The sequence below is a fragment of the Alnus glutinosa genome, chromosome 12, assembly GCF_958979055.1.
Source record: "Alnus glutinosa chromosome 12, dhAlnGlut1.1, whole genome shotgun sequence".
Taxonomy (NCBI): domain Eukaryota; kingdom Viridiplantae; phylum Streptophyta; class Magnoliopsida; order Fagales; family Betulaceae; genus Alnus; species Alnus glutinosa.
In genome coordinates, this window is record NC_084897.1 from 5,412,693 (window position 1) to 5,427,211 (window position 14,519).

Here is a 14,519-nt window from a genome sequence, read left to right on the forward strand (position 1 = left end):
CTTTTCTGTTCAAGCAAAAGCCCATCAGTACTGAATGGGAATATCAGGCACTTATAAAAGATATCCCATTTGAAAGGATGCAGTGATACAAACATATTTGGTTGCAGGGATATAGCAAAATAAGAATTATTGAAGTTATTGAAAAAGATAGATATTATCTTCAGCATTTGGGATTCAATTGGATGGCCATGATCTTGCCACATCGGTCACAAATATAAACGCATGCCATTAGACTCTTAAAAAAATGGTTTATCATATCATCTGTTCTTTTATAACATAAACACACACTTAGCAGAGGTATTTGAATTAGAGACCATCTTCTATTCAGATGAGCTGTAAAACCTCACTTTTACAGCCTCCAATAAGAGATTGACACATCATCTAAAAACACCAAATACAATAAACATGAAACACCGAATCTTGTAAACAAAAGAAAACCTATCACAAAAGAGACTTTTCCCCCTTAAGAAACCCCACCGGATATGCTCCTAAACAACCCACTGCTGAAATCCGACCAAAAAGCCACCGTCTTTGGTCTTACAGCGTTTCTACAAACCTTTGAAAATTTTGTAATATCACTAAATGATTTGTATAATAATATATAAATATAGAACAATTTGTTAAGACAAAAAGAACAAAAAAAAAAAAATACAAATATGTACGAGTTCAATGTAACAGTTGAGCTTTTGACAATTACATGCTTTTGATGGAATTACTCTTGACGAGGGCGACAAATTTAGCAAACCCAGAACCAAAACAACAAATCAACACAATCGGTCAGTCACACTAGCATTAAGGCAACCAACAACAACCCAAACAGCAAATCAAAAAACCCAAATGATTCAGACCAACACTCATTAAGACCAATCGAAAATCTCGACGGTGGAACAAGATCCTTAAGTCTGGGAGAAAACGAAAAACACAACCATGAAAAACGACAAAGAATAACAACCTGAAAGACCATGGCTTTGGGCGGTGGCCTTCAGCAGATTCCAACAGCGATGTTCGCCTCTCGGTGGCTTGTTTAGGTATAGATCGGGCGGGTTGAAAGGGGAAGATCCAGCATCAAACCTCTTAATTTTTTAATGCTATTGTTTTATGTATAAGATCCAGTGTTTTCATTTACATAGTATTTGGTGTTTTTAGCTGACCTATCAATTTCTTATTGTAAGTTATAAAAGAAGGGTTTTACACCACATCCAGACTGAAGGTATTCTCTTGAATTAACCCATTTGTTGAATGATCCTTCATGAATTTTATACAATGTATGAAGACTAGAATCTTCAATAGAAATCATATTTATGTACAACTGACGATGGTGAATATGAGAATTTATAGTTAATATATCTCATTACTAACACCTTATTTGAGGATGAAAAATAAGTCGAACCGCTATATATACAGACGTGTATTTACCAAATTATATCATAATAAAGTAATGTCATACTAAATTTTCACACAAGCTTCACACCGGCTGATGGAAAGTGTATTAAGTGACCAACACTTTCAAAAGTGGCTGGCATTCACATCAACCAGTGTGAAAATTGCATTACTCATCTAATAACTTGCCCCACATAACAAGTGGTCTTCAATAAGGATGTCTCCTCCGAAGTCTCTTCTTGGTCAAGGAAGCCGGTGGGTCGCCGCCCCCGGGAAACTCCCATTTGACAATATCCCCATCCCAAGAGGAGCTCACAAGCATAGGGTAGTTAGGGTGCCAACTACAGTCTCTTACAGGTGATTTATGATGCTTGAGTGTGGCGACTTGGGCTCCACTCACCTATAAATAGTTACAAAGTCAGCAACAGCAGAAAGAACTCAGTAACTGCGGATAATAACAATGACTTCAGTTGTGCAAGCTATAAACTTCAAACATGGACACAATCACAAGGATACCAGTTCTTCAGCGAGTTATATGAGATTATCTGGTTACCTTTTTACTTTCATCCTTAATTTGGTGGTCAAAAACATCATGCAACCATAGTATCTATTAAATGATTAGTTATTGCTTCTAGTTGACACTAGAAAAGCCAGTATAAAGTTCTTATTATCTAAATAAGTGTACATCTAACAACCAATGCTCCCCATAAGTCCCACCAACCCCAGACTGATCATCCAGTTACTGTCTTGGAATTACTCACAGAAAATAAAACATGCAGATAATGGAAAAGCAGTGGTGGGTTACGTACCAAATCATAAATATAAACACACGAGTTGTGCGATCCAGTGTAGATGTACTTTTGACCAGTGCTGCAAATTTCAAGAAATTGATTCGTTAGTTCAAATTCGGAACCGTTGCCAGTATTGTAAAAGAAAACGTATTAAAAGAATTCTTGCATATAAAACCAAGGTTTTGAGAACTATGCTGTATATTAATTCAAACTTGGGTCCCTTGGGAAGTCAAGCACGTCTACATAAATTTTTGTTTTGTGGAGTGTGGCAGAGCTGGGGGGAAAAGCTTGAAGGCTTGTATCCGGAAAATTTATCTTGGTGCTACTGTATATCATTTGTGGTTACAGAGAAATTCTTTGCTCCATGGTAAAACTCCCTGGACTGAAAAGAAGATGGTATCTAAAATTAGATGGGAAGTAAAAACTAGGGTCTTAGCTAAGTTCCCTCCGAAATTACCCTTATAATGTCTGGGTCGTTATAATTCAGTTGAGCTTTTGTGTTTTGGTGTTTTGATTGTAGCTGAGTTTGCAGCTTGGTTGTAGTTCTAGTTTGGAACTCTTGTTTCCAGTTTTGACTGGAGTGCTTGTACTGCTGAGTTTGGTTTATAAAGCTTTTAATTCATCCAAAATAAAAAAATTGACAAGCCTATTGATTGAACAGGCCCAAGTACGCTTGTTCGCATCGGTCTTTCTAATCAGAGTTCTACCACACGATGGGGGATTGACAAAGCCACCTTTGCTTTCATTCAACGGTTGGAAGCGCATTAAAAAAACAGCTGTGTTAGAGGAACTACGGTTGAGGATTACCTGTATGCTGGAGAGAAGTAGCAACGAATAAGAGTTCGCAGGACCGAATGACCTCTATATGTAGCCACTGATTGATCAAATGGGTGTTTCAAATCTCTTGCCTGTGGTGGGTAGTCCATCCATCTGTAGTCCCATTCATAACTCCCAGAGCTTGGACTGCTGAAATGGAGGAGAGAAAAATTAATCATATTGTTATTACACTCTGTCAAAGTGGCAATCAATATGAAATATCTGTTTAGACATTAAGCGAATCCTTAGTTAAATGCATATGAAAATCCTTAGTTTGACGCAAACAGACCCACCAGCAGACTGGTAGAATTGATCTATAACTCAACCTCTCCATGATCATGTGGACTTCAAATCAGGAAGTGATTACTAATAAAGTTGGTTGTTCAGTGGTATTAGTAAACAAATGAAAGTTCGATAAACTTGGTTTTCCACTACATGTATAATGTATTAGATTTTAACATATTTTGGAATAAGGAACTAGCAATTTTCTTTTAACACTGTCAGAGGTATAGCATATCCCACGAACATGATATCAATCTTTCACATTTCAGCCGCTACTAGTCTACTGGAATGAGCGCATGAAAAGGACCATATCTCAGGATTCAAAATATATCATCTGAATTTATGATCTTATCTTTGGTGATGGTTTTATGTTGTGCACCAAATTCATAATAGTGGATGGCTCTGTGCCTTTTCTTCCATGAGACTTCCAAACCCAAGCCAAAAGAATCTGTGCCTCTTTTGTATCCCATTCATGCATCTCTTTTCCTATAAACTCCTCAAATTATATAACATAAATTGTGTACCTAATTAGTTTGCCTTGATGTTATATTCAATTGCTTTTAGCTCCATTCGTGAGCACAATATTTAAATACTCAATTCTCAAGGGCAATAGACTGTTTCAAAATAATCTAATTAACATGGCTGAAGAAATAACATATTATTATTAAGGAGGGGAAATAATATAAATTACTCCAGCAGACAAGATATAACCAACAAATATACATATTAACATACAAAGTTTTTCCGGCAAAAACTTATGAAATGATTTCTGAAAGAAATGCATAAAGTTATTTTATCGCTAATACTCATGAAGAGCCTTCCTATCTCACAACAAGCCAAAGACCCCTATTCAGATAAACAACTTCAGCATCAATTTTTTTTCTTTTTGTTTTGGATAACCAATAATTTCTGCATCACTTTCGAGAAAGAGAGAAAATCTGAGATAGCAATAATATGATCAAGATTACAACTTCATAAGTACAAGACAAATTTCAAGGGCATCATGTGAAGTCAGAAAGTGATCATACCAAGTAGCATTGGAGGACATTTTCCGGATATCCCAAAGTTTTATGGTCTGATCTTTTCCATTTGAAATGAAATAACGACCATCTCCACGGCTGTCAATAAATGTAATGCCTTCAAGGTGTCCCGTCAGGACCCCTGCTGGCTTATCTTTAGCAGCCAAGCAACGTCTGTCCCACACCTACATACAGGATTCGTGTACATTACATTAGACAGGAGCACCTACTTGCCACAGGCTGCCAAAATTGGCAGGTCGACGGTAGAATTTTGTAGTTTAGGGGAAAATTGTAACTGATCCCATATATTAGGGTGGAAAAGTGCAATTGATCCCAGAGCATAAGATTTACCTTACAGAAAGTATCATCACTCCCAGAATAAATAAGATTGCCAGTTTCATCGGCGAAACATACAGTGTTCACATCAGACTGCAACATCAAATACACCTCAAACTTCAGCCACTTAAAAGATTTATAGTCCCATTCAATAGAAGACACCATTTTACGTAAAAGTATCATTCCATAAAGGAAAAATAAAATAAAGGCAAATAAAACACAAGGATTATGGGTTCATTAACAGGTCACACACTCAACTCCCTCTTTGGAATTCCCGGTATACTCTTTCTTAAAACTATTCAAATTATCTTATGCTCCGCCAGTAGAAAACTTGGTAAGAGCACCAGTACTTTGAGGATAACACAATAGATACAATATAAGGCAAGGACAGTCACCTGAAGTGAGGCTTAAGGCTATACCACCTCTTAACTAACTCAAGTAAGACATAACAACTTACAAAAAAAAAAAAGTAAAACATTACAATAGGTCATGCAGATGAAGTTTAGATACAGGAACAAATGGTGAGTAAGTGCTAATAGAATTGGGAGAGAGAGAAAGAGAGATGATCAAAACATTGTCAATGAAGTAAATTGGCTGTGAAGGAGCATAATCTTTATACCGTTATGCAAGAGAACGTTGATTAAAAAAATCAATAATCAACCAGGTAACTTTTATTTATTTATTTTATATGTAATTGAAATATCATTAATCAACCAGATAACTATGCAAATCAAATCAAGAAAAACATAGTAGAAGTATTAATATAAAAGATAACGATACCGCATGTGCCAAAATCCGGAGGGAAAGCTTATTTGCTTCAAGATCATAAACATATATAGAATCATCATTACTTCCAGCTACGACTTCTCGTCCATCTGTCGAGAATTTCACAGAGAAGATTCCAAAAGTGCATCCATCATCATCAGCAGAAAAATCCAAACCTTCATGGATCTCCTGCATAACATGGGCTACCAAATGTTAAGCAACATGCATGGGGAGGGGGTAAAATCCTGTGCTGAAAAGAAATACCGAATACATAACATCTTTCCTGTCCAGAAGGACAAAATGATGAACAGAAAGGGTCACCGACGTTTGGCACAATAGGTTCCGATGCATAACTTTATTCCTTTTTTTTTCTCTCTCTCTTTTCCTTTTTAGGGAAAAATTTCAAGCCATGGTGAGTACACTAGAAAACAACATATAATCCTTCTTATCATCTCCTCGTTCAATGAAAAGATAATGATAAATAATCGGACAGAAGAAATTTCAAGATATAATCATTCAAATGCTAGGTTTCATGGCCCAGGAGATTCCAAAAGTGAAATTGTCCTACAGTGCATGCATGTTCAAACAAATGTATGCAATCATCTAAAGCATTGTTTTATCACATAGTAGATATCCATAGTGACATTTTGCATAGGGCATGCACATGCGAGCAACTGTCCAAAACGGTTAGTTATACAGCCTAGTAGATTCCCGTATTGATTGTGTCAGATACTGCATACCTCCATGAACCAAATGCATTTCTCCCACACAATCGCATTGCCAATATATCCTATCTGTACATTTAAATTGTTTAAGAATCTTTAATCTTATAAATCTCTTAGTGGTTCACTGCAATATTCTAAATAGCTTAGATTTATTTTTCATTCTTTGCTCTCAATTAGAAAATTCCAAGCTATAGGAAAAGATGACAATGGAAGCGTACAAAAGAGTTAAATGGAAAGCTAATATAAGAGAACTGGATTGGCCTAAGAAAATTGCCCAATGACATAATCGACAGGGAGGCATGATATACTTATATTCAATTGTGTAATATAGCTTAAGTAAATGGCAAGATCTATTGAAATTGAAACACGAACAACTTCATACCGTAATATTTGCCAGGGACTCTGATTCGCCGGACCTAACATTAACAATATGGACAATAGGTGACATGCTGGCATAAACCTGCAATAGAAGAATACATATGAGTTAACCAATAACATAATGCACATTAAATTAAGAAAAACCAAACACTGCATTACAGTTCAAATCTACTCAACTAAGCCTGTGCAGGTAATAGTCCAGGCAGGCACGTGCGCTTGCATATTAAGTATGTGCGCGCATAGTTGCATTACTTATAGCTTCCTTGTTCGTAAACAAAGTGGATTCGGAATCGTCTTTCATTCCAAGCCATAACTTGTATCCATGCGCTTCTAGCCTAACAAAATTGGAAGTTGTCTGACAGTCATGCAACCATCCCTGCCAGATCAGACCAGCTGGGCAGTAGTCCCATGCAATTAGAATATATTTGTCACAATGCGTTTGATAGGCATTTTCAATTAGACCAGCTGCAGTGCCTCCGGTCAAGAATTTTGTGGGTTCTGCGAAGAAGGGTTTCCTTCGAAAGGGGTTCCTCAACCCTCGCCCGGCTGCGATAGCCCTTACCGCGTCTCATGAGGCCAAGGATGCTGGGACGATAGGGCTTCACTCCCCCTCGGGATGTTGCATCATTCCTTCATCTGTAGAGGGCAATGGTTTTTCTCAATCTCAGGAATGGCCTATCGGGTTTGATCTTAATGGGGAGTTGGTTGTTTGGGAGAAGGATGATATTTTTGGGATGGGTTGCCCTTAGACTGGTCGTTGGACGGGGTTCAGGGCGAGGAGTCTTTGGCAATCCTTGATGCCATGGAAGATGAATTCCATCAGGACAAGATGATAGCACGCCAAAAGATCAAAGGAAAGAGGGAGCTTTTGAATTTGAAAAGTTCAATTAATTACAACGTTGCAAGCGCTCCCTCTAGGCGCGGGAAAGGCAAGGCTCTCATGTAGTAGGGTTTTGTGCCCTCGTGGGTTTAGAGGTTTTCAGGGTTTAGGGCTTAGCTCCTTGTGGGTTTTGTTGGGTTCTTTTGTGGGCTGTTCTCGGGTGCTCCTTTTGGGCTTTAGGGTTTTGTTGGGTGCTTTTTGTGGGTTGGCTTTAGTTGTTCCTGTGTATACTCCATGTGTACTTAGGAGCGCTTTACGCTTTTTCTAATAAAACTTTTCTTACTTATCAAAAAAAAATGTATAGGTGTGCAAGGAGGAAACTAAGTAGTCTGAGATAGGGCACCTTTAAATCTCTCTCGCAAAACCATCTGTGACATTTAAAAGATTTAAGAAAGTTCTCCAGATTCTTAGATCTCTCACAGTACAAACCTTAACAAGGGTTTACATACAAGTATTTGCATCCAACAGATCTTTCCTTTCCTTCGCTCCTAGCTCAAAGATTTCCAGCAGCTACCACAAAGATAAGAGGTCATTCTAGTTCTATGGTCCATGTAGGACCATCCTTCTCTATATAAAATTATCCACTCTTGCCAAGTAACTACTAAGTTGGCATTGAGACAAAAAACTCAAATACCAAAATGTTTCTGTGCCACATGAAAATCACAATTACTTTTTTTCTTTTTGTTGGGTTTTTGGGGGGGGGGGGGGGGGGGGGGGGGGGAAGGGGTTGTTAGGTAACCTTGATTACGACATAAATGAATATAAACACTAGGACAACCAGCGTGTTAAACTCACAAGTAAACCCTCCAGCAGGGAGTACAATATTCATTTAACCATAATGCCTATATAGTAATAATTCATCTTATTTGATAACATCAACCATTTTTATTTCATTGGTTATTTGATAATCCTTAGCACCAGTAACTGATTTCGAAAATCTTTTAGGGTATGTTTGTTAATGTGTTTTTTTTTTTTTTTTTTTGAAAAAGTGTTATGATGTGACATAAAGGTGAAATTTTTTTTTAGAATTTTTTTTCTAGTGGGGTCCATATTTGAAGAAAACATTTTCTATAGAGTACATGCTTCTTTGAGAAACCCACGCAAATGTAAAGCCAAACTTGTAAAAATATTTTTAAAATAATAATAATAAAAAAAAAAAAGGTCAGTTGGAGTGACCATTCTTGGCTACCCTAATTTTTTTTTTTTTAAAATAAAAAATAACTAATAAGCTACCTTTTACCTCCACAAAAGTTAAGCACTTGTTTTATCAAAATATTCCTACAACAAGAGAAGAATACAGATTTATAAAAAGTGTTTTCTATTTTGAAGAGTGTTTTATGTTTTGAGTTGCTTGATAATGTATTTGTTTTGAGAACAGAAAATAAAAGACATAAGAAAAAATGTTAATAATGTTAATAACATGGCCTTAGCATTCTCAAAATCACCAAAAGAAGTAAATCGGATATGTTTCACGAATTTCATCTAGTTGCTACTCGAAATCCGTGTATTGTGGGGACTAGGAGTGAACATCGTGTCACATTTAAACAAACCAACGGCAGCCAGTTTTTGACGATCCAGTCAGACAGTTCAATTTCTGCATTGGGTACTGATCATTGTTGGGTCGATTGTCATTTTTTTGGGTTAGTGACCTAACAAAAATCAACCCCACCAACAATGATATGGATTCTAGCCAACCTCGGTGTCCTCCCTAGCCTCTACCTCTCTCCGACTCTCATTTCTTGTCCTTCAACCTTAGTCAATTGGCTTTCTTTGACCTCTTGGAGTCTATCTCTTGCCATCAAGTTTTGGTCTTAATAACCCTTCTTCCCTGATAGATGTTATGTACTAAAGTTCCTCGTCTTCATCTCTGTCTCTCTCTCCACCAAAAGATATGTTTAGATCTATGAATTTCTCTTTAGATTTGTAAATTTCTCTCTATCTCTAGTTGAGAAAGATTCGATTTGAAAGTAATGTTGATATTTGAATGAGATGATAGTACTTGAGGAATGAGTTGTGTGGAAAATGTGCATAAAATTTGATTGATTTGTATGTCATGTGATAGACGACCTAGCAACCGACCGTCAATAGACTGACTGCCATCGGTACCCATGCGGTTCAGTTGCCATGCAACTATCAGTTTGGTTCAGTGGATGGTTTCTACTGGCCAACTCTGTTGGTTTGACCGTCAAAAACCACCGAAAACCGACCGCTAGGGTCGGTGCACACCCCATTGACATCCTTTCACCTTTTCCTCAATAATAATATAATATCATGCCTTTTCATATATCCACTCTAGACTAGGGGTGGCAAAACAAGTTTGCATGATGGGTTCGGGTCGAACCAAGTGACCCGCCAACCTGTTAGAGTCAACCCAAACCCGACACGATTAGTTAAACGGGTTGACACTCTAAACCCAAACACGACACGTTTATGATCCGGATAACCTGACACAACACGATTGACTCGTTTAGCCAATGGGTTGTGTTGGGTTGACACGACCAGTCTGACCCGATACCCTTTTATAAATAATAATTAAAAAAAAAAAAAGTATCCACTAGTACAAAGACCAATTTGCTACAAAATGAATAAAGAACCTAGAAGGATGCAGCAGGATTGTTCATGGCTTTTAAAAGGAGAATCAAATTATGGCCAACCAGTCCATGGCTTTTAATTTGCTTATTCAAAAATCAGTCCATGGCTTTTAAAAGATATTCATGTTTCTCTCACTTTCTCGTGTTTTTTTTTTTTAAAGTGGGTTGGCGGTTCAAGCGGATTGACCTGTTTAACACGTTTATAAATGTGTCATAAACGAGTTGACCCATATGACCCGAACCCGTTTAACCTAAACCCCAAACCCTATAACTTCGTGTCGTGTTCGTGTCAGGTTCGTGGATCGTAGCAAAAATTGTCAACCCTACTCTGGACCTTAATCTTAGTAATGTGCACATCTTAAGAAAAATGACTATTCCATACTGCATATCAGATAAGAAGTAAAGAGGCCCAAAAGGCATGTATATTTGTTAAGTCCAGATCTGGGTCGGTAGTCCCACTCAGATACCAGACACCTTGCATCATGCTTTGATTAGTTTAGAAAGTATAAAAATATAAGGGTAAGGGAATCCTTTGCACAAGCAACTAAGATAACAAAATACGGGAACTCACAAGATAGCGCTGATCTGGAGAAAGAGATGTATCAGTAACTGTCCATCGCAAACTTTTGGCAAGAATGTTCTTCTGAGATTTCCACCCTTGATCCACATTGTATATTCTAATGTGGCCTCCCTGCATTAGGTTTTAAAAAGTTATTTTCATTAAGAATTGTAGCATATATAAATATCACTGTCCTTTGTTTCATAACTAAGGACATGCAGGAAGGAAAAAACAAATTAAAGCCTTCAGAGCTCACATCTTGTACTAATTGGGAACTAAGAAAACAACTTGAACCATGGCTAGTAATGCTACTCTGGTTCATTCAAGACAAGCCTTTTTATTTCTGTTAAGAAATATGAAACTTTGCATTTTCTTCTTGAAGTCAGCTTTATCAGCAGCATGGTGAATTTCTATCTAAAATTATTCATCAAATTTTTTATTTTCCAAATGAAGTTTTATGTTCAGGAAGTAAAACATTTCACCTGAAATCCAGCAATAAAAAGAGAACCATCAGCTGAAAACTGCGAGACATAGGCTCGGCTGTTCGTTTGGTCAATAAGCCAAGGACCATTTACTGGCAGATATCTACTTAGAACATGACAACAATCTGCTGATGAGAATCTCCCCCTTCCTGAATAATTGCATTCTCGACCGGCCAACATCTTCACTGTGGAAACAGGTAACTTCCTCCTACCAGGTACGGCTTGGCTTAACAAATCATGGGGTCCTGATCTTAACCTTGTGAGCTGGGCAATTTCATGGTCTAAATAATTCAATGGCTTGTTGGATCCTTGACTGTTATTGCCTTCATGGATGGTCTTCCCACCATCGCAAAGGTCTGATTCTATCTCCAGTCTACTCATTGCATAACCCATTATATCAGTTGCAGCCCCACTGGCTGTAACATACATTTTAATTTAAGACCACTGCCAACAATTTGTTGTGCATATGCATATATAATAATGTTGTAGGCTCATATCTTGCTCATATATGTTATATGTCAGTCCTGCCGTAGAAAAAAAAAGAGTTCTTAAGACCACAGCCCACCTAAAAAGAAGAAAAATGAGAAGAACACAGATAGTATGTGTTAACCTATTTCCTACTTTTCAAATTTCACATAAAAGCAGGAAAAGAAATAAGCAATCCTAATATTCATCAAAGTAAAATTTATTTATCTAATTTGGATAACATCCAAATTCTAGGGCCCCCAATAGTCTACAAATATTGCATTTTATTCTGGTCTATTAAAAAAATTACTTTATGCCACCAGCTTTCTTTTGTTTTGATAAATACAGTTCTTCAAAAATTTATAACATTAACTGCTTTGAATTCAAAATTCCCCATCCATTTTATCTTATAGCTCCTTATTGAGCTTGACTAAATCTTATAACCTCAGCTCATTTATCGTTTGTAAACGTCATATCTCTTTTTCATATTCTTCTCCTTCTAACCAACATATAGAAAGTCAACGCTCCTAAGCTATAATCCCTACTAACTGGGCCTTACCAAAAAGAAATGGGAAACTCTTTTTCCTCACGAAATTTCCCAAAAATCGTTTTCCACCAAACCAAGAACGGTCTATATATATATATATATATATATATATATATATATATATATATTAGCTTCTAATTGATGTAACAAAAAAAAAAAAAAACCCACAATCTTCCTATCTCCCTTTAGCTACCAATTAAGCAGATCATTTCTCAACAGAAAACAAAAATTTAAAGAGTTGCATTTTCCTTCATATGCCACCACCATAATCAACTCCGTCACTACCAAGTGAAACCATTTCGTGTGCTCAACTTACACAAAACATCACAATTCCCAAAGCACAAAACCCAATCATTTACAGCTCCCAATTTATGCATAATCAACTCTATATGACAAAGTATTTACCAAACAGATCGAACAAAAAAAAAAAGTCCAACAGAAGAAAAATAAACCAGAGACCCAAACAAACACAGACAAGATTTATTTTCAGACGAGGAAAGAAAATGTGATCATTATGGAAATCTGACCTCTGGGTCGGCGAGGTTTAAGGTTCTGAGATAGAATTCGTGCTGGAGTTCAAGGTTCGTTGGAGCTCGGTACGTCGAAAAAGTTGGATGATATTTATTTATTTTTATGTTTGGTTTTATCTTTGGTTTCGCAAATTGTGGTTTGAATGGCAACTTTGGATTGGAGCGATGCGGTTCGACGGTTGTCTACGTGGCTTTCTGCTGTGCAGCCCTGTGACTTTGTGAGAATGATCGGGTCCCCTGCAAGTTGATCATCGCTTGCCCACTCGCCTTGCGTGGCTACCACGTGTCCCATTTTCTGTTAGGTTCAAATTTTATTTTATTTTTTTGGAGAGGATTCTTAGGTTCAAATTGGGAGGACATCGTTTCAAAGAATCTTGTAAATGGTTAAAATTGGCATTAGGTTTACTAAATTAAGAAGAACAAAAAAAAATTGACAAAAGTATCATTTTTTTTTTTTTTTTCTGAATTGGATGGTAAGACTTTTCTTTTATTCAGTCTATTATACTGACACGGATTTAAAATAAAAAAAGTCCACATAATTTTCTCAAATTACTACATCATTGTTAATGTTTTTCAAATTATTAATTGTGTCAATCTCTCTTCTTAAATTATTAAAAAATATCAGTATCCTCCCTAACGACAAAAATACTGTTGGTACAGTTTCCGGTATGGTGACGTGTCGCCTGAAGATTCGCTGTTGATTTCTACCGAATACCTCAACCCTGCAAAAAGGAACAAACAACTCGTCGGGGGTGCCGACCACGCCCACTCCGATGCCTAAGTCAGTCTAAAAAGTTTTCTGCAGAGTATTCTGAATATTAATCTCAGGAGCTTAGAGAATTCGTGTTTATACCTGGTGTGACGGTCTTTATTTATAGGCCGGACCTTCTTGACACCTAGTTGGATTAGGAGTTTGAGTCCTAGCCTGGTTGAACTTTAACTATATCTTCAGGGAATTCGAGTAGGAGTGTGAAGTCCGTAGTTGATCGCGTTTGTACTTCTTTAAACTTGATTCCATGTCAATAACCATTTTATCCCATAAATTATGGATCTGTAGTTTATCCTTGATCTTCTGGGATTCTATCTTTATCTCACTCTAAGACGGACGTGGCGCATGGCACCTTTTAGAAGTCTGTAGCACATTTCAGCTAACCTCCGAGGCGATGATATCCGAGACGTGTTCGCTCCGACCTGGAGATCTCGGGATATATCTGTACCACAACGGGGTTATGTAAGTCCGAGATGTTGACACATCCAATAGATATCACCCCGAGGATATATCACACCGACTCGATATCATACCGAGACGTTATTACTCCGAGACACAAATATCCGAGATATGCTCGCTCCATTCAGACTAGGAGATCTCGGGATGTTCCATATACCGTAACCTGGAGTGTTAAGACCGAGATGTCGTTTTGCCTCCGAGATGTATTTGTACCGAGATGTCGTTATACCTCTGAGATCTATTTATACCTAGGCAATCTTTTCTTCGCTGGCCGAAATAAATGTCCGAGACATAGATCCGAGATGTTTCTGAGTCCTTGTGTCTCTAGGGTTAATTTTATCCCTAACAGTTACCCCCTTAATTCTCTGATTTCAGGGATAAGAGAAATAAGGGAATTATTCTTCGTCTGCCACTCTGTACTCGCTACTGTGAAGGGCGCGTCTTTTCAACAGTTCAAATATTTAAATCTTACCGCCTCTTTTTCCAATGACGACGTCAGCTCTGTACCGCCGCCCTTTTGTTATCATGAAACGGTATTGTCGAGGCAGTGCATTTAATCCTGGAGTACGGAAGGCGCGCCTTTTCACCTTCAGAAATTTTGAATCGACAGCGCCTTTTGGCATTCCAGACACGTAGGGGTGGAGGTATTTAAAGTTAGAATATTTTACTGTTCATTCCTCATCACTTATCTACTTTCTCTCGATCCTCATTGTCGTCTTCCTCCTCAATTTTTTCTTTTCCCTGC

General features: G+C 37.5%; 1 protein-coding gene across 4 annotated transcripts; it reads right to left on the minus strand.

Moving 5' to 3' along the window:
- Positions 1-1,202: 1,202 nt before the first annotated feature.
- On the minus strand, positions 1,203-12,699 carry LOC133851585 (LEC14B homolog). Of its 4 annotated transcripts, none has more exons than XM_062288056.1 (10): positions 12,544-12,699; positions 11,005-11,528; positions 10,535-10,654; positions 6,497-6,574; positions 5,405-5,578; positions 4,640-4,717; positions 4,298-4,473; positions 2,979-3,134; positions 2,190-2,250; positions 1,203-1,780 (listed from the first exon to the last, which is right to left on the minus strand). In XM_062288056.1, the coding sequence occupies exons 2-10, from the start codon at positions 11,431-11,433 to the stop codon at positions 1,589-1,591; spliced, it is 1,464 nt and encodes a 487-aa protein (XP_062144040.1). In that variant the 5' UTR covers positions 11,434-11,528; positions 12,544-12,699; the 3' UTR covers positions 1,203-1,588. The 4 variants fall into 4 exon arrangements, with proteins under 4 accessions (XP_062144040.1, XP_062144039.1, XP_062144042.1 ...); XM_062288055.1 differs by having other exon boundaries at positions 2,979-3,137; positions 12,544-12,698; XM_062288058.1 differs by having other exon boundaries at positions 2,979-3,137; positions 11,005-11,420; positions 12,544-12,694.
- Positions 12,700-14,519: the final 1,820 nt, after the last annotated feature.

What these genes read in the sequence shown, in the direction of transcription:
- LOC133851585 (XM_062288055.1), bottom strand. Translation starts at nt 11,433, where the DNA reads ATGTATGTTACAGCCAGTGGGGCTGCAACTGATATAATGGGTTATGCA. An exon ending in AGTCCCTGGCAAATATTACG is followed by an intron (nt 5,579 to 6,496) that starts GTATGAAGTTGT and finishes CATGTTATGCAG; the next exon opens with GAGATCCATGAAGGTTTGGA. An exon ending in GTGTTTATATTTATGATTTG is followed by an intron (nt 1,781 to 2,189) that starts GTACGTAACCCA and finishes AACTATTTATAG; the next exon opens with GTGAGTGGAGCCCAAGTCGC.